At 44.6% G+C, this 20,518-nt stretch overlaps 2 protein-coding genes across 4 annotated transcripts in view; one reads left to right on the forward strand and one right to left on the reverse strand.

Moving 5' to 3' along the window:
• mtbp (MDM2 binding protein) overlaps positions 1–8,567 on the reverse strand; it is a 142,723-nt gene extending 134,156 nt beyond the window's left edge. Inside the window, exon 1 of the mRNA XM_068032555.1 lies at positions 8,332–8,567. Within this exon, the coding sequence (XP_067888656.1) occupies positions 8,332–8,401 (70 nt within the window). The 5' untranslated portion in view covers positions 8,402–8,567. The remainder of the gene's footprint in view (positions 1–8,331) is intronic.
• Positions 8,568–9,052: 485 nt separating this feature from the next.
• Positions 9,053–20,518, forward strand: part of mrpl13 (mitochondrial ribosomal protein L13) — a 107,946-nt gene continuing 96,480 nt past the window's right edge. For 2 of the 3 annotated variants that reach the window (XM_068030998.1, XM_068031000.1), the window contains exons 1-2: positions 9,055–9,319; positions 14,310–14,433. In XM_068030998.1, the coding sequence (XP_067887099.1) occupies positions 9,293–9,319; positions 14,310–14,433 (151 nt within the window). In that variant the 5' untranslated portion in view covers positions 9,055–9,292. Of the gene's footprint in view, positions 9,320–14,309; positions 14,434–20,518 lie in introns of all 3 variants that reach the window. The other variant, XM_068031001.1, reaches the window with a different exon arrangement.

A 20,518-nucleotide genomic window follows, 5' to 3' on the forward strand; every position in this document is an offset into this window, starting at 1 on the left:
ACTTGGGCCTGTTGTCCGGACTTAAGCGGTAAGGATGTTGTTTTAAAGGAACAGTTCCCCCTATATCCACATCATGTGTGGCTAAGGTTGTACATCCCAGCTGATCCCTACAAACTCTTTTAAATGTTGTGAAAAGCCTGGTTAGGTCTTCACTTTGTTTTGCCTCTAAGTGCAAAAGCATGTTGTCCAATTTTCCTAGCCATTCTGTATTCACTAATCTGATAATTGGAGGTTCAATCTGAGAATTTTCTAGACCTCCTTCTGCCTCATCCTCACTATCCTTTTCCTTCTCAACAGTCCCAATTACCTGACATATCTGTACTGGCTTATCTTCCTCCTTGCGATAATATTGCTTTAACATATTGATGTTACACAACCAATTCTTCTTCCGGCAATCAGTGGTGTCAATCAAGTAATCTACCTTATCCACTCTTTTGATCACTCTATATGGGCCACTGAACCATGTTTTTAATGGTTCTCCCTGTAATGGGACCACCAATACTTCATCCCCTGGTTGAAAATCATGGGCTTTTGCATTCTTTTCTGCCCATTTTTTCATATTGGCTTGGGATGCTTTAAGGTGTTCCTGAGTCACACCGCAAGCTTTCGTGAGCCTTTCCTGGAACACAGATACATAGCCCAGTATCGAAGGTTCATTCTTTTGTTCCAAGAAACTATCTTTTATGACATTTAGAGGACCTCTTACTTCATGTCCGTAAACCAAGTCGAAAGGACTGAAGCCTGTAGACTCATTTGATAAGTCTCTGGTGGCAAATAAAAGAAAGTCTAGTCCTTTATCCCAGTCATGCGGATACTCGTGACAGTATGTTCGAATCATGGTTTTGAGAGTTTAGTGGTATCTCTCTAAAGCTCCCTATGACTGTGGGTGATATGCTGAAGATTTCAACTGTCTAATGCCCAGATTATCCATGACTTCTTGAAATATCTTAGACACGAAATTAGAACCTTGATCCGATTGAACTTCAAGTGGTAACCCATATCTCGTAAAGAACTGAGTTAACTTTTCTACTACTATTCTAGCAGTAATTGTCCTCAAAGGAATGGCCTCTGGAAATAGAGTAGCCATATCCACGATAGTAAGTATGTATTGATGTCCCACTTTTGTTTTTGGCAAGGGTTCTACAGTCTACCAATAACCTGCTAAATGGTTACTCAATCACTGGTATGGGAACTAGTGGTACCGGTTTTATGGTAGGTTGCAGTTTTCCCACCATTTGACATGTATGGCATGTCCTACAAAATTGTCTCACATTCTTTGTAAGACCTGGTCAGTAATAAATGCAAAATATTGCGGATGCTGGAAATCTGAAATAAAAACAAAAAATGCTGGAAATACTCAGCAGGTCTGGCAGCATCTGTGGAGAGAGAAGCAGAGTTAACGTTTCAGGTCAGTGACCCTTCTTCAGAACTTTTGTATATACTCCCTACCAATTCCATTAACTAAAACTTTAGCGTTCAAAGCGCTCTCTAATGGAGACATTATATCTTTCCCCAGCAAATGCGTTTGGGTTGCTCCTGTATCCCCGAGTATAATGATAGGTTTTCCTGCCTCACGTACAGGATATGGAGTTACTTTCCCCTTTGACAAAAATTCATTATAACTTTGGGGTATTTTATTCTTAACCTCTCTTTAGTTTTTGTATCTGGTTTTGCAGCTGCCGTTAAAGCTATAGCCTGGTCTGCTATACTCTCAGTCAGAGTCTTTTCCTCTGCATTAGCTTTGCGTACCCCAACCTCGCAATTTCCAGCAATCTGAACGAAGGTGACCAGTTTTGTGGCAATGATGACACTTCAGCTTACGAACCTCACTTCTACCCTCAGCACCTTCCTTCCTGGCCTGAGGTGGTGATCCTGGAGCATTCCCAGCTGCTCCTTCTTGTCCCCAGTCACTTACCTTCCTTTGACTCTCCCAATTTCTATCCTTCTCAGGTTTTTGGGGGTGATGGACAAAAGGTTTTGGCTTACTCACAAGCTCAAAATCATCAGCAATTTCCACTGCTTGCCAAGCTTCAAAACTTTCAGGTAATCTACATGAGTTCTCACTTCTGAAGGAATGGAGTTTTTAAATTCCTCCAAGAGAATCAACTCTCAAAGGTTCTCATATGTGGTTTCCATCTTTAATGCCCATATCCAACGGTCAAAATTAATTTGTTTCACCCTCTCAAATTCAGCACATGTCTGCCCAGCCAATCTTCGTAAGTTCCGAAACTTGACTGTAAGCTTCAGGGACTAACTCACATGCAGCAAGAACAGCCTTTTTTGCCATCTCAAAATCTGCAGAAGCCTCTTCGAGAAGCATGGCATAAACTTCATGAGCTCTGCCTACCAACCTGTTTTGCATAAGCAATGTCCAGCTTTCCTTCGGCCATTTCATCCGGTTGGCTACTTTTTCAAAAGATGAAAAATGCCTCGACATCCCTTTCCTCAAAGTTAGGAAGAGCTTGTATAAATTTGAACAGCTTTTCGCTGGGTCCTGGGCTGAATTTTCCCTGGAGTCAAACCACCCCTCTCAAACTAAATTCCCCCTCCTTCTGCCTTTCCTCTTTTTCAAGTTCAAGTTTTCTTATTGCTATTGCTTTTTCCGTTTCCTGTTGAAGCACCACTTGCCTCAACTGTAACTAAATTTTAGCCAATTCCACTGCCTCACTACCTTCTTGTTCCTCGCCTTCTTCTTCTAATTCCAAATGTCGGGCTATTAGGTCAATTATCACTGCTTTTTTGGCACCCGATTTCAATTCTAACCCAATTTTGCCGCCAATTCTTTTAGTTTATTCTTAGTTAAAGTTATCAAGTCACTGAAGGATGTATTCGCCTTTCCCAGAAACTCTGCTGCAACTGCTAATGCCATTACAATGGTATAGACTGTACCTTATTATACAAGAAATCTGGTTCCTTTTATTTCAGTAATTGGCGTTAGATTTTGATCGCAACAATCAAGTTTCCAATTAATATGATCCCAGACGCGAGAGCAATTAATATCATGCCAGGCACAAGATCCCAATTTGTGTGTTAACGCAGAGACGAGTAATTAATATGATTCCAAACGTGTGCCCCCCAATTAATCGATTCTGATCCCAGACGAGCCCCCAATTAAATATGTTACGACCGCAGCAGGAGCAACGCATTATCAATTCAGTCCCGTCACTCTACAGATTGCAGCATATTAAGCTTTCACATCCAATCGGAAAGTGGTCAAATTAAACCCCAGAATGAAACAGACCAAACCATGTATCTTTACACAAAGTAACTATATTAAAAAACTAAATCTTAAACCCCATTAAGATAAACCTATGTCTAAAGAACTTATAACTTCTTATTTTAATCTAACTCCCCCCATTCTCTCTCACACTCAAAAACTAACTAAAATTAGCTGTCTTTTGAGAATAAATAAAATTAGAAAGTCTTTGTGGATTTTGTTCCTGGTAGATGAGGTCTTCTAATGTGAAAATAGTCAAAGGTCACTTGCAGTCTTCACATGGATCTGATGAAAATAGTCCTTAAGATAGGCATTCAACGCTTCGGCTGTAGCAAGCATTAAACAGTTCTTTGAACGATGAGCACAGCAATACAAATAATTTCTTGAAAAAGAAAAGCTTTTCTTCTTTATTCTGGGAATTAACTTGGCTCGTAGCACCTTGCAGAATTTTTCTGAGAGAGAATAAAACAGCTCCTTGTCTTCAGTACACCTCGCTGGAAAGTTTCTCAGAACTAACCGGTTAAACCAGTTCTACACAGTCAAAATGGAAACATTACCATGTGACCTCTCTCTCTCTCCTGCTGTTGCTTATGCTAACAAAAAATGCAACTGTGGCACACTGTCTCTCCAGAACGTTCTCTCCCTTAGAGGTGCACTGTTTTTAACAAAGTCTTAAAGGCACACACTGTTTTTAATCCGAAGAGAAAAATAATTACAAATCCATAACAACCATTTTATTGGCCTAATGGGGTACCCGCCACTTATGGGCGGATAGCCATCAGCTCCTCTCCCCACCCCTCAGCATCGGTCCTGCCTCCATGAAAATTGCCCAGATGCAGGACCAGTAGCAGGAAATTGTAGGCCTGGCACCTCCGGTCTCAGCTATGCAGCCAAATGAAAATTGGCCCATTAACCCATCCTCCTCCTCTAACCAAAAAAAAAGGACTCTTGTGTGGAGGGTTTGGTAAGTTAAGGTTTTCCTTTTTTTTAAATCTCTGTTGTCCATTTAGTGCGGAGGGGATGGAAGCTAGGGCAGTTGCATGCTCCTCTTGCAGGATGTGGGAGGTGAGGGTCACCACTTGTGTCCCTGCTGACTTCATCTGTGAGAAGTGCACCCAACTCCAGCTCCTCGCAGACCGCATTAGGGAATTGGAGCTGGATGAACTTCGGATCATTCAGGAGGCTGAGGGGGTGATAGAGAGCAGCTATAGGGAAGTAGTGACACCTAAGTTACAGGATAAAGGTAGCTGGGTGACCGTCAGGGGAGGGAAAGGGAATAGGCGCACAGTGCAGGGATCCCCTGTGGCCGTTCCCCTCAATAACACGTATACAGTTTTGGATACGGTTGTGGGGGGATGACCTACCAGAGGAAAGCCACAGTGGCCAGGTCTCTGGCACTGAGCCTAGCTCAGAAGGGAAGGGGGGAGAATAGGAGAGTGATAGTGATAGGAGATTCAATGGTTAGAGGAACAGACAGGAGATTCTGTGGTCGCGAACGAGACTCCCGGATGGTATGTTGCCTCCCGGGTGCCAGGGTCAGGGATGTCTCGGATCGAGTCCACAGGATTCGAAAGGGGGAGGGGGAGCAGCCAGAGGTCGTGGTACATATCGGTACCAATGACATAGCTAGGAAAAGGATTGAGGACCTGAAAAGCGAATATAGGGAGTTAGGCTGGAAGCTGAAAGGCAGGACGAGCAGAGTAGTAATCTCAGGATTGTTACCGGTGCCACGTGCTAGTGAGGCTAGAAACAGGGAGTGAGTGCAGCTGAACACGTGGCTACAGAACTGGTGTAGGAGGGAGGGATTCAGATATGTGGATCATTGGAATACCTTCTGGGGAAGGTGGGACCTGTACAAGAAGGACGGGTTGCATCTGAACTGGAGGGGCACCAATATCCTGGGCGGGAGGTTTGCTAGAGCTCTTCGGGAGGGTTTAAACTAGTTTGGCAGGGGGATGGGAACCGGAGCCACGGATCAGTGGATGGGGTAGCTGTTGAACAGGCAGATACAGAGTGCAGAGAGTCTGTGAGGAAGGTGAGACAGTTGACAGGGCAAAGTTGCAGCCAGTATGATGGGTTGAAGTGTGTCTATTTTAATGCAAGAAGTGTCAGGAATAAGGGCGATGAACTTAGAGCATGGATCAGTACTTGGAGCTATGATGTTGTGGCCATTACGGAGACGTGGATATCACAAAGGCAGGAATGGATGTTGGATGTTCCAGGGTTTAGATGTTTCAAAAGGAATAGGGAGGGAGGTAAAAGAGGTGGGGCAGTGGCATTGTTAATCAGGGATAGTATCACAGCTGCAGAAAGGGACGTCGTCGAGGAGGGTTTGTCGACTGAGTCATTATGGGTGGAAGTCAGAAACAGGAAAGGAGCAGTCACTTTGTTGGGAGTTTTCTATAGACCCCCCCAATAGCAGCAGAGACATGGAGGAACAGATTGGGAGGCAGATTTTGGAAAGGTGCAGAAGTAACAGGGTTGTTGTCATGGGTGACTTCAACTTCTCTACTATTGATTGGAACCTCCTTAGTGCAAATAGTTTGGATGGAGCAGTTTTTGTCAGGTGTGTCCAGGAAGGTTTTCTGACTCAATATGTAGATAGGCCGACTAGAGGGGAGACTATGTTGGACTTGGTGCTTGGCAACGAACCAGGCCAGGTGGCAGATCTCTCAGTGGGAGAGCATTTCGGTGATAGTGATCACAACTCCCTGACCTTTACTATAGTCATGGAGAGGGACAGGAGCAGACGGGATGGGAAAATATTTAATTGGGGGAGGGGGAATTACAAGGCAGGAACTGGGGAACACAAATTGGGAACAGATGTTCTCAGGGAAATGCACGACAGAAATGTGGAGGTTGTTTAGGGAGCACTTGCTGCGACTGCTGGATAGGTTTGTCCCGATGAGGCAGGGAAGGGATGGTAGGGTGAAGGAACCTTGGATGACAAGAGATGTGGAACAGCTAGTCAACAGGAAGAAGGAAGCTTACTTAAGGTTGAGGAAGCAAGGATCAGACAGGGCTCTAGAGGGTTACAAGGTAGCCAGGAAGGAACTGAAGAATGGACTTAGGAGAGCTAGAAGGGGACATGAAAAAGTCTTGGCGGGTAGGATTAAGGAAAATCCCAAGGCGTTCTACACTTATGTGAGGAACAAGAGGATGGCCAGAGTGAGGGTAGGGCCGATCAGGGATCGTGGAGGGAACTTGTGCCTGGAGTCGGAGGAGGTAGGGGAGGTCCTAAATGAATACTTTGCTTCAGTATTCACTAGTGAGAGGAACCTGGTCATTTGTGAGGACAGCGTGGAACAGGCTGATATGCTCTAACAGGTTGAGGTTAAGAGGGAGGATGTGCTGGAAAATTTTGAATGATATGAGGTCAGATAAGTCCCCGGGGCCAGACGGGATATACCCAAGGATATTACGGGAAGCGAGGGAAGAGATTGCCGCGCCTTTGGCGATGATCTTTGCGTCTTCACTATCCACTGGAGTAGTACCAGATGATTGGAGGGTGCCAAATGTTGTTCCCTTGTTCAAGAAAGGGAATAGGGATAACCCTGGGAATTATAGACCAGTCAGTCTTACGTCAGTAGTGGGCAGATTATTGGAGAGGATTCTGAGAGACAGGATTTATGATTACTTGGAAAAGCATGGTTTGATTAGAGACAGTCAGCATGGCTTTGTGAGGGGCAGGTCATGCCTCACAAGCCTTATTGAATTCTTTGAAGATGTGACAAAACACATTGATGAAGGAAGAGCAGTGGATGTGGTGTCTATGGATTTTAGCAAGGTGTTCGATAAGGTTCCCCATGGTAGGCTCATTCAGAAAATAAGGAGGCATGGGATACAGGGAAATTTGGCTGTCTGGATACAGAATTGGCTGGCCCATAGAAGTCAGAGGGTGGTAGTAGATGGAAAGTATTCAGCATGGAGCTCAGTGACCAGTGGTGTTCCACAAGGATCTGTTCTGGGACCTCTGCTCTTTGTGATTTTTATAAATGACTTGGATGAGGAAGTGGAAGGCTGGGTTAGCAATTTGCCGATGACACGAAGGTTGCTGGAGTTGTGGATAGTGTGGAAGGCTGTTGTAGGTTGCAACGGGACATTGACAGGATGCAAAGCTGGGCTGAGAAGTGGCAGATGGAGTTCAACCTGGAAAAGTGTGATGTGATTCATTTTGGAAGGTCGAATGTGAATGCGGAATACAGGCTTAAAGACAGGATTCTTGGTAGTGTGGAGGAACAGAGGGATTTTGGGGTCCATGTCCATAGATCGCTCAAAGTTGCCACCCAAGTTGATAGGGTTGTTAAGAAGGCATATTGTGTGTTGGCTTTCATTAACAGGGGGATTGAGTTTAAGAGCCGCGAGGTTATGCTGCAGCTCTATAAGGCCCTGGTTCGACCACACTTGGAATATTGTGTTCAGTTCTGGTCGCCTTGAAGCTTTAGAGAGGGTGCAGAGGAGATTTACCAGGATGCTGCCTGGACTGGAGGGCATGTCCTACGAAGAAAGATTGAGGGAGCTTGGGCTTTTCTCATTGGAGTGAAGAAGGATGAGAGGTGACTTGATAGAGGGGTACAAGATGACGAGAGGCATAGATAGAGTGGATAGTCAGAGACTTTTTCCCAGGGTGGAAAGGGCTATCACCAGGGGGCATAATTTTAGGGTGATTGGAGGAAGGTTTCAGGGAGATGTCAGAGGTGTGTTCTTTACACAGAGTGGTGGGTGCGTGGAATGCGCTGCCAGCAGTGGTAGTAGAAGCAGATACATTAGGGACATTTAAGCGACTCTTGGATAGGTACATGGATGATAGTAGAATGAAGGGTAGGTAGTTACTTAGATCTTGAGTAGGTTAAAGGTTCGGCACAACATCGTGGGCCGAAGGGCCTGTACTGTGCTGTTCTATGTTCTAACTCTGTTTCTCTCTCCACAAAGGCTGCCTCATTTGCTGAGCGTTTCCAGCATTTTATTTGTCTACCTCCTTCTTAACTGAGTTGGACTATTCAAACATGTAAACAATAGTTATAAAGTACCATGCTATCCTTTCCCTTCCCGCTATTATTCGGTCCACGAGTTTACTGTATATCAATGAAAAAAATAATTAATGCAGCACTCACCAGCAAACTCTTCATCTTGAAATTGGTCACCTCCGTACTTCCAAGCAACTAATAACACATATCGATCCATTGCAAGACTTGGCCGTCATAAAATCAATACACAAACTATTTGAAGGTTGTCTCATAATGGTCGCTTAAGTGTGTCTTCATTTTCCTGGAGCATCTCAGGTGCAGGTTCCTCCAGACTCTCTCTGGCTTGGCTTCCAGTGGCTGGGGGCTCCTGGATTGTCGGTTGCTGGGGGGGGGGGGAAGGGGACTCCGGACTGTCGGTTGCTAGGGGGGAGGGGGGGACTGTCGGTTGCTAGGGGGGGCCTCCGGACTGTCGGTTGCTAGGGGGGGCCTCCGGACTGTCGGTTGCTAGGGGGGAGGGGGGGTTCCGGACTGTCGGTTGCTAGGGGGGAGGGAGGGGGGGGGTTCCGGACTGTCGGTTGCTAGGGGGGAGGGAGGGAGGGGGGGGGGGGGTTCCGGACTGTCGGTGGGGAGGGGGGAGGTTCCGGACTGTCGGTTGCTAGGGGGGGGGGGGGGTTCCGGACTGTCGGTTGCTAGGGGGGGGGGGGAGGTTCCGGACTGTCGGTTGCTAGGGGGGAGGGGGGCTCCCACCGTGTTTTCCAGCCTCTTTCTTCAATTGGCGGACTGACCAGGCTCCACCGTAAACTCCAGCTTTCGGCGTCGTTCGAGTTCCTAACAAAACTCGCGCTCTCTTCCCATTTCCGGGAAGTGCGTCACCCAGAGACTCGTCCGGCTGGAAACCAAACTTGAGCCTTTCCTCCAATCGGAACCCGCATCTTAATTAAAACAAAAACAGCTCTCTCCGATATTATTCTGCACTCACCAATGTCAGTCTGTTAAATACGTCTCGCGGTCGCTGAATTGATTAAAATCGAATTAATTAGGTCTTCGGGTGACAGGTTTCTCTCCGGAAAGATTCAGGCGTTGTACAGGCGGGCGGCCTCCCAGCAACATGTCGAGTTTCAGCAAAACGGCTCAGGTGGGAAATTGCGACACTTTGCGGGCTCGCCAGCGACAGGGAAAGAAGTTGCATTTCTATAGCCCCTTTCACAATCACAGGACGTCCCAACGCGTTTTATAGTCAATTAAGTACTGTTTGAAGTGTAGGGGCTGTTGTCGGAAACGGGGTACAGCAATGGGATAATGACCAGATAATGTTTAGGTGATGTTGATTGAGGAATAAATATTGGCCCAAGTATACCAGCGAGAGCTCCCCTGCTCTTATTCAAAATAGTGTAATGGGACCTTTTAAATACATCTGAGCCAGCGGATGGGGCCTCGGTTTAAGCTATCATCCAAAAGACAGAATCTCCAACAGTACAGCACTCCCTCAGTACTACACTGGAGTGTCAGCCTTGATTTTTGTGCTGAAGACCTGGAGTGGAACTTGAACCTAGAAGAGAGAGATGCACAGAAGAGAGAGAAGTCACAAGTGAAGAAAAAAATACTGGTTCTGCTATGGGGGTGGAGGTGAGGGATAAGCTGGTACCAAAAGATAGGAAATACAGACAGGGAGTCAAGGGATTGATACCAGGGAAGGAGTAGAGGGCTGATGCACTCTGAGAGGGAGAAAAATGGGCAGGTCCCAGGACAGAGAAGGTTCTGGGAGAGAGACTGTTACCCATAAAAGTGCTGTCAGCACCTGGGAGAAGTTCACAATGATATTTATCATCAACAAGAAAACCTGAAATAGATGCAGATTAATCAGTGTATTTGAGTATTCAATCCAGTTATTGCACTATCCATCATCAGAGTTCCCATTTGCCCAATGCAGAGTGCCACTTTGCCTCTAGCGACAGAGCCCGTTACTGTAAGTTGAGAGGGAAGCCTTATTTTAGGACAAAGCATGCTATTGTCTTTTGGAATTTAACCATCTGTGCATCGCTAGCTTTCAGGGTTATATTGATAATCGCCACTCCAAGTGGCAGCCCTTCCTCTACAGATCCTCTAATGTGCTAAGCTCCCTGGTCAGTCATCCAATCTGCCATAGACGGTCAGGTCTTCCAATTTGTCATCAGGGACATAATCCTGGAGCCGATTCACTCCCAAAGAGACCAAATTTACCTCCACCTCCTCCACCACCATATGCATGAGTTACTGCTGATTTCATTTTTGAGAGCAACATTTTTTCTTGCAGCCAAATTGGGTGAAATCTGGCAGGTGTGTTCTCAGTATTGAAGAAAGTGTTAGGCACGAAGCTTATGAGAAACGCATGAAGGTGTGTTTATTGTAAAGAATGAAATACGTCAAAGTAGGTGACATTGTTACACTAAGGTGAATAATCAGCAGCTGTAATAGATGAGACTTAACAGGTCTGGCGTTGATATTTTCTAAAAAGGAATGAAGTATTAAGGTAGCTAAAATTTTGTACTCCCAGGGTTGGAAATCTGATGTGGAGACAGTGGAGGGACTGAGTTGGGCTGGAGCTCCTCTCAGGAGGAGAATGGATAACAACAACTTGCATTTATATAGCAGCTTTAACATAGTAAAACATCCTAAGCTGCATCGCAGGAGTGTTATCAGACAAAATCTCTCACTGAGCTACATCAGGAGACATTAGAACAACAAACCGATGGCTTGGTGAAAGAGACAAGTTTTAAGATGTGTCGTATAGGAAGAGAGAGAGGCAAAGAGGTTTAGGAAGGAAATTCCCGAGCTTAGCGTTTCTACCTCATGGATGCATTGACAGCAAATTCTGGGGAGGGTGGGTCCTGTTTCTAAATTTAAAACTGTACCGTGAGCTGTGTGTGCAACTAGGTCACGTTCCTGGGTTTTTAAATGGAAATGATGGTTACTAGCTGGAAAGAACTATGTATAATACATTAGGGGAAGCCTGATCATCAAAGTACTGCAGTTAATTATAATTTGAAATTTTAAAATGGGCAGGGATACTCTTGCTGTAGCATTCGGGCATTAGTCCAGTATTTTAGAGCACTTTGGCAAGGAAAGAAATTGCATCTAGTGTCTTATCAGAATTACTCTGTACATAACTACTTGAACAGATGTGTTGTGCGGGTATTAGAATTCTAACATTAACACTGGCCTGCTAGATTGAAACAAGCACAATCACCAGAAAGAGCAGCAATGCTTACAGTGTGATTGGTCTGGTTGTCCATTGAATGCATTCTGACGCCAATGTGTGCTCATTGTGCTGTGATCCAACACTTGGAAAGCATTTTCCACAGGTTTTATGCCAGAAGCAGCTTCAGTAAACATTGCCTGAAATGTTAGCTATAGGTTCTGCTGCATCGATAGCTCTAAAACCTTTGAATCCTTCTTCGTTAACTGATTTTCCTTTTGAACAGGTTCAGTTTAGGTTACCCTAGAAAAAGACATTTGATGTGGTAACACGCTGCAAGGCAAGTTAGGTTAATGTACTGTATAAAGCAAATATATTATTAAAACTCATTTAAGTTTTATTTAATGAGTGACTTCATCAGATGGTCTCAGATGAACCAAGCATCAGGTATAAATTGTATCCCATGGGACCCTCCAGAGTTGTTCCGTTATGTCATTCGTCTTGTTTCTCTTGTTTGCACGAATTAAAGTTTTTGTTTGCTACTCAACATTGGAGAATTCACTTTGCAGACAGTTTCGTGAAGGCCACTACAGTAAAGGCATGTCTCGGTGGGGACCAATGCCACATGGTACCTATTGGCACTGCTTGTCTCCTTCAGTAGTTCACTTCACAGACTGGATCTGGGATTGGTAGCATTTATTTAAATGTGTATAATGATACAGCCAGAAGGAGGCCATTCAGCCCATCATAGCTACACCGACTCTTTGAAAGAGCGATCCAATTAGTCCCACACCCCCCCTGCTCTTTCCCCAAGCTGTGTAATTTTTCCATTTCAAGTGCATATCCAATTAAAGTGTATATCCAATTCCCTTTTGAAAGTTACTATTGCATCTGATTCCATCATTTAGGTATCAGCCATAGCTCAGTGCCTAGACTTTCACCTCTGAGTCAGAAGGTTGTGTATTCAAGTCCCACTCCAAGAACTTGAGCACAGAATCTAGGTTGACACTCCAGTGCAGTACTGAGGGAGTGCTATGCTGCCAGAGTTGTCGTCTTTCAGATGAGATATTGAACTGATGACCCGTTTGTGCTCTCAGGTGGGCATAAAAGATCCCACAGCACTATTTTGAAGAAGAGCAAAGGAGTTCTCTCTGGTGTCCTGGGCCAATATATACGTCAACCAGCATCACTACAAAATCACAGAATTGTTACAGAACAGGAGGCCATTCAGCCCATCATATCTGCGCCTGCTGTCCGAAATTGCAGTTTACCTAGTACCACTCCCTGGCCTTCTCGCTGTAGCCCCGAACGTTCTTCCCCCTCAGATGACAATCCAACTCCTTCTTGAAATCCTCAATTGAACCTGCCTCCACCAAACTGTTAGGTAGTGCATTCCTGATCCTAAACTCTTGCTGCGTGAAAAAGGTTTTCCTCATGTCAATATTGCTTCTTTTGCCAATTACCTAAATCTGTGCCCTCTTGTTCTCGATCCCTCCACCAATGGGAACAGTTTTCCCCTATCTGTTCTGTTCAGGCCTCTCATGATTTTGAATACCTCTATCAAATCTCCTTTCAACTTTTGCTCCAAAGAAAACAGTTCCAACTTCTCCAGTCTATCCATGTAAATGAAGTTCCTCATCCCTGGAACTATTCTTATGAACCTTTTCTATACTCTCTCCAATACCTTTACATCTAGCCTAAAGTGTGGCGCCCAGAACTGGATACAGTACTCCAACTGAGGCCGAACTAATGCTCTAAGTTTAGCATAACTTCCCTGCTTTTATACCCAATACCTCTATTAATAAAGCCTAGGATGCTGTATGCTCTATTAACTACTCTCTCAACCTGTCTTGCCACCTTCAATGACTTATGCACATATGCGCCCAGGTCCCTCTCCTCCTGCACCCCCTTTAGAATTGCACCCTTTATTTTATATTGTCACTGTGTTCTTCCTACCAAAATGAATCACTTCACACTTCTCTGCATTGAACTTCATCTGTCACTTGTCCGCCCATTCCACCAATTTGTTTGTGTCCTTTTGAAGTTCTGCACTATCCTCCTCACAGTTCACAATGTTTCCAAGTTTTGTATCATTTGCAAATTCTGAAATTGTACCCTGTACACTAGGTCATTAATAAATATCAGGAACAGCAAGGGTACAAACACTTCCCTGGGGAACTCCACTACAAACCTTCCTCAAGTCCAAAAAACATCCATTAACCACTACACTCTATTTCCTGTCACAGCCAATGTTGTATCTGCGTTGCTACTGTCCCTTTTATTCCATGAGCTATAAAAAAACAGATTATCTGGTCATTATCTCATTGCTGTTTTTGGGAGCTTGCTGTGTACAAATTGGTTACCCATTTCATACATTACAACAGTGACTACACTTCAAAAGTACATCATTGGCTGTAAAGCACTTTGGGATGTCCCAAAGTTGTGAACAGTGCTTTAGAAGTCTTTCTTTCAGGCAGTGCATTCCAAACCCTAACTAATTATATAAAAAGAATTCTCATCTACCCTCTGATTCTTTTACCAATTATCTTAAATCTGTGTCCTCTGGTTACTGACCCTCCTGTCACTGGAAACAGTTTCTTTATATTTACTTTATCAAAACCCTTCATGATTTTGAACACCTCCATTAAATCTCCTCAAAACCTTCTCTGTTCTAAGAACAATCCCAGCTTCTCTAGTCTCTCCACTTAACTGAATTTCCTCTTCCCTGATACCATTCTAGTAAATCTCCTCTGCACCCTTTCTAAGGCTTTGACATCCTGACGTGCGGTGCCCAGAATTGGATAGCTGAAGCCTAACCCAGTGACTTTTAAAGGTTTGCATAACATCTGTGCTGTATAATGTGCTAGATAATTTTTTGATTAAGCTCAACTACTTATGTAAATGAATGTATTATCTACTTGAAACTGTTTCCCCTTCCTCTGTGTTCTAGCAATGGGCCTCCTTTTCAAAAATTTGGTATTTGATTGATGCCAAAATGCAGCCGCCTGGAAAAATAGCTACACTGTGCTCAGTCAGACTACAAGGGAAACATAAACCGATCTACCATGCACTGAGTAAGTACCCAAAATCTTTGCAACCTGGCTGAATGGAATCTTTCACAGATGACAGATACCAGAGTAGCACCACCTGCTAATTTCTTTGAGTAACTAGAATACTTATGAGATTCAAACCAGTATTCTCTGTCAGTGTAATGTGTCCCTTATTGGAGCTGGCCGGCTTTTCCAAATAAGGCCTGATGTTAGGTTCTGTGCTCAAGTAAATGAGCTGCACTGAAAACATTTTGCCAATTTGCCCCACAAACCTGCTGCAAATTCATTGCAGAAAGGCATCTGTATAGAGTGGCAGCTCGTATCATTGCTTTCAAAACAGCAATGACTATAATTTCAAAGTAACTTGTTGGCTGTGAAGTGCTGTGATAACCCCAAAATAATCTGGTAAAGAAATCCACTGTAGCTAATTTAGTAATTGCTTTCCTCTGCTCCGTGTTAACAAATAACAAAGATCAAATTCAAACCGAAATTATTTAACACAAAATTCTTCAGCTGAGATCGTGATAAAGAGCAATGCTTTAGAACTAGGATTATGCTTGTTTCGTTAATTTTGATAACTCCAGACACTCAGTAAGTGAAATCGTAGGTTGAAAGCTGAGTGTAACATTTAAACGTTGCCACTAGATGGTAGCATGATTACAGTTTTGAAGTTTAATGCATTAATGATGTCTATCCTTCTATCTATGAAAGATGATGGACGTGCAGCAAACAGTCCATTTAAGCGGGCTGTCTTCTCTTGGTGCACCTTTGTTGATGGCTGTGAAGGCCAATCCTTGAGAGGCAGGTTCTGCCACAAGTGCTGCACGTGAAGCTGCCAAGTGACGCTGATTTGTTTTTTACATTGGCGCCTGTTGTCAAGCTACTGTAGCAACTGGTCATCGTGATAGTGCATGCCAGTCCACAGAATGTGTCGCCATTTCCCTCTTTCGGCAGCTAGTGACTCCCAAGTTCGTTAGTCGACATTTAGATCCTTCATGTCACGCTTGCAAGCATCCTTGAAGAAGAGCTTTGGCTGCCCATTGGTCGTCTGGCTTTGGCTACTATTGGTGCTATTCCATGTGCGTTTTTGCAAATTGGACAAAGGTGGTAGCTGCTTTCCCTATGCGTGTATCAAGCTCTGCATCAAGGGACAGATTGTCTGTCACCATGGACCCAAGGTAGCAGAATTTGCTAACCACTTCCAGTGGGATGTTATTTCGTGTGATCAGGGGTGGAGATGCCACACCTTGTCCCATGACCACCGTTTCTTGACACTTATAGTCAAGGAGAACAAGTTACGGGCATAGGAGAGACAGTCCATGAGTCTTTGTAGCTGAGTTTCCATGTGAGCGACTAGCACAGCATCATTAGCATAGATGATGCCCATCATTCTAGCTTTATCACACAAGTTTTCAAATCACTCTGTGGCCTCGCCCCTCCCTATCTCTCTAACCTCTTCCAACCTTACAAATAGCCATGTTCCTCCAATTCTGGCCTCTGGCTCATCCCCTGTTTTAATCACCGCCATTGGCAGCTGTGCCTTCAGCTGCTGGGGCTCTAAACTCTGTTATTTCCTTCCTAAAGCTTTTGAGAAATCCAATGCATTTGACAAAGGAAATCTACAAGCTATGTACGAAGGCATCGAGGGCGCTTGGCCCTGCCAGCACCAAAGTTGCTCCTCTGAAGTCGGCAGATGATGAAGTACTCACCAACTGAAGTAAACAGATGTCCAGCTGGGCTGAACACTACTGTGAGCTGTACTCCTGAGTCAGACATCTCCCAGTCTGCACTCAATGCTCTCCTGCAACTTCCTGTCATGGATGTTAGATGAAGAACCCTCATCACTGGAGCTCGAGAAAGCCATAGACCGCCCAACGAACAGAAGGACACCCAACAAGGACAGAATCCCAGCTGAACTGCTCAAGCATGGAAAGTCCCATCTAATGCCACACCTTTATGACCTTCTCCTTCTCTGCTGGAAAGTAGGCTCCATTCCACAGGAGATACGTGACACAAAAATCATCTCACTGTACAAAAACAAAGGCGACAGAGGAGACTTCGACAACTACAAGGGCATTGCACTCCTTAGCATCAGAGGAAAGGCCTTTGCTCAGGTAATACTTAAAAGACTCCATTTACTTGCAGACCGAGCGTACCCGGCAGCACAGTGCGGTTTCCATGCCAGCAGATCTACTGTGGACATAATCTTCTCCGTATGCCAGCTACAAGAATAGTGTAGGGAACAGGGTTATACCTCTTTCCTTTACTTTTGTAGATCTAACTAAGGCATTCGACACCGTCAGCAGAGATTTTGGGAAAAACTGGTTGTCCACCAAAGCTACTCAGGCTCATCCGTGCCTTCCATGACAACATGCACTGCACCGTACAGTTTGATGGTTCCACTTTTGACAGTGAAGAATGGAGTGAAACAGGACTGTGTCCTAGCCTCCACACTTCTTCTCCAGGCTCTTGACATTTGCCTTCCCTGCAGATTTGGAAGGCGTCTACTTGTACGCGAGGTCAGACAGCAAACTCCACAATCTATCAAGGTTGAGAGCGAAGAAAAAAACACATCACATCCTGATCAGAGAACTCCTCTAGCTGGTGATGCTGCGCTCGTCACCCACAGGGAAACTCTGCTACAAAGACTCATGAACCGTCTCTCCCATGCCTGTAATTTGTTCTCCTTGACTATAAGCATTAAGAAAAAATGGTCATGGGACAAGGTGTTGCATCTCCACCCCCGATCACACTGAATAACACCCTACTGGAAGTGCTTAGCAAATTCTGCTACCTTGGGTCCACGGTGACAGACCGTCTGCCCGTTGATGCGGAGCTCGATACACGCATAGGGAAAGCAGCTACCACCTTTGGCTGACTTGCAAAGCACACATGGGATAACGCCAAGCTGACCCTTGGAACTAAGTGGATGGTTTATAAAGCCTGTGTTCTCAGCACTTTGCTGTATGGCTGTGAAACATGAGCAGCTTATAACTACCAGGAAAAGAAGCTCAAAAATTTCCAGCTTTACTCTCTGCGGTGCGTTGTATGCTAAAAGGTCAAAATCGCAGTGTGGCAGTCCTCTCAAAGGCAGAGCTCCCAAGTGTGTTAGCACTAATCAAACAGAGGCGGCTTCGGTGGATTGGACACGTCCACAGGATGGAAGACGGTTGCATACCCAAGGACCTTCTGTACGGTGAGGTAGCCGGGGCCAGACAACCAGTGGGGCGCCCAAAGCTCCACTTCAAGGATGCTTACAAGCATCACATGAAGGCCCTATATGTCGACTATCGCACTTGATAGTCACTAGCTGGTGAAAGAGGGAAATGACGATGCATCCTATGGACTGGTGTGCACGACCACGATGACCAGTGACTAAAGCAACTTGGCAACAGGCACCAATGCCGAAAACAACAACTCACGGCGTCACTTGATATATTGCATAGAAAGTACAGCACAGAAACAGGCCATTTGACCCAACCTGTCCATGCCAGCATTTATGCTCCACTCAAGCCTTTCCCATCCTTCCTCATCTAACTATCAGCATAACCCTTGATTCCCTTCTTCCTCATATGCTTAACTAGATACTACTACTGTCTAACATTTTTACTACGATTGGCTGATCCAGTAGTAACATCACATCATTCAGTGCCAGTTCTTTGTAAACTGAATTCCTTAAATGCACCTGTACTATTCACTTCAACTACTCCCCATGGTAGAGATCCATATTCTTAGCACTGTTGGAGAATAGAAGAAACTTCTTTGCCCAATTTGATTTCTTGGTGACTTTCTTATATTTATGGATTCTAGTTTCGGTCTCCCCCACAAGTGGAAACACTCTCTGTGTCCACTTTGTTAAATCCTTATATAATCTTAAAGGCCTCTATCAGATCACCGCTCAATCTCCTCTTTTCACACGAAAAAAGACTCAGCATGTTCATCCTTTCGTGATAGCTATGAGCTCATAGTTCTGGTATCCCATTGTAAATCTTTCCTGCACCCTCTCCAGTGCCTCTATATCCTTTTATAACATGGAAACCTGAACTGTACACATATTAGGATCTGCCTTCTTTTAAATATTTTTACAATAATTACAGAAAACTGATTTTGAATGTCTTTATTATAGCTGAAAAATGATGAATAATTGCATAATGGTTAAAGTCCCATAACCAGAAATACTATATGGATGATGTGAGAAACATAGGTTGAGTCCAGCACACTAACTGCTCAGAGCCTTGACTGCCACAGGTTGCTTTGTGGACCTTGAATAATCCCAAGGTGGTCTATTTTCTGTACGGCCATAAATTTTCTGCAGCGCCACTCATGCTGCCTCTTCTTGGCAGCTTCATGTACGGTGCTTGTGGCAGAACCTGCCTGTCAAGGATTGGCCTTCACAGCCATCAGCAAAGGTGCACCAAGAGAAGACACCCCACCTAAATTGATTGTTTGCTGCGTGTCCATCATCTTTAGTAGATGGAAGGATGCCAACAGGGCAACATTGAAAGCTGGCATGTTAATATTTCATCAGTGAGCATGTACGTTATGGTGGCGGCCTAAATGAAACAGTTGCTTTTGGGGATTTCCTGAGGTTTTTGCCAGCAAATCATGCTTGTTGGAAATTTCTTTTAGCAGTACCAGGAAAGTGTTGAATCATCATGGCTAATTTCCAGATGCAAATCATTCAGCAAACACGTCATGATAAGTAAACAAATCAGCAGTCATTCTGCACATGCATCAACACTGCTCAGGAAAATAATAACCCCACATAGTGTTTTCCACAAATGGGGCAATTGTTGCACAGGATTCCACACCAGTGCCCCTCCCACCCCTCCCAATACCTGCCCCCTGTTTTAAACTACCTTTTAACGTGACAAATCACTTGCCTAATTGATAAGTTATATAGAAATGTAGGTCAGAGTATATAACCATTTAGCGATTTGGAATGGCATAACTCCTGACGCCCACTACTACAGCATGTATTTTGTTGCAACTGGGTGAGGAAGGGGTCTCAGGCTCTCCTTTTGATATATTGTTTTCAGCTGTTCAGTTCTGCTTTTTTACTTAAACAGGTTATTTGCAATGTCCAGTAAAAAAAAATTCAAGCAGTGTCCCGTATGACAAAATTTAATGTTTCCATTTGGCAGGTGTGATTTCCGTCACACCTCCACACCACGCCGAATGCAATGCGATATTAGGGAGCATTTCATTATAAGTTAGAAGGAAGAGAAAATACAGGAAAGTACACATGCATTTCTCTCCTTCACTCGGAAATCTTAAAAATTGTTTCAGCCTGCCTTTTTCTTTGTAGCAGTGCTGCTTTAAACTGCTGCTTTTCCCCTGAGGTGAGTCTGAGATAGGTGTTGCCCAATGGATTTAAAGTTTCTTTAGTATCAGCTTGTAATAAGATGGGAATGGGCATCCCAATAAACATATGATTTTTGGGGAGGTTTGATGTTTGCAAATTTCCATAATTGCCAAGGGTGCTTTTGGTCCTGTTGGGGGCTGCAGGGTGGGTTGTTGGAATTAATTAGCTCTGGGTTTGAGCTCTGATCATGGTAGTCTGCAGTGGGTGGATCCACTCTGACCTCACTTTCAGTGCTCTGGTGAGTCATCCAAGTGCTGTTCATTTCAGGGTATTGGTTCCCTTTTCTCCTGACTGTGGGGGTGGATTCTTTGCCAATCTTCCTTTTGTCCTCTGGGACACTCCTGCCTACAGGTATTTGTCCAAATTTCACTGCACTCCCCTGCGACACCTCGACTAGGTGAGGCATCACCCTCACTGTTTCTCTGCCCTCTTGAGGACTTCCTTTGTCCCTGCAGGTATCTGCAATGCTGTTAGCCCTGGTAGGGTGCTTCTGTTGCCTCCATTTACATAGGAAGATGTGGGGTCTAATTTTTCCAACATTTCAGGGTTGGCTGACCGGAAATTAGGGGTTTTCATTTGGGAATCCTCCCGGACCTCCTTTAACATGTCCTTTTTGTCCCTTTTTCCCCTTTCCTCTGTAATTCTCTGCCAAACCTGTACCTGTGTGTCCCCGTTTGTTCTCGGCATTAGTCCCTTACAATTCACCAACCCTCTGCTGGACGGTCCTCCAAACGCCAGTACAGG

This window comes from Heterodontus francisci, chromosome 5, assembly GCF_036365525.1.
Source record: "Heterodontus francisci isolate sHetFra1 chromosome 5, sHetFra1.hap1, whole genome shotgun sequence".
NCBI classification, from domain to species: domain Eukaryota; kingdom Metazoa; phylum Chordata; class Chondrichthyes; order Heterodontiformes; family Heterodontidae; genus Heterodontus; species Heterodontus francisci.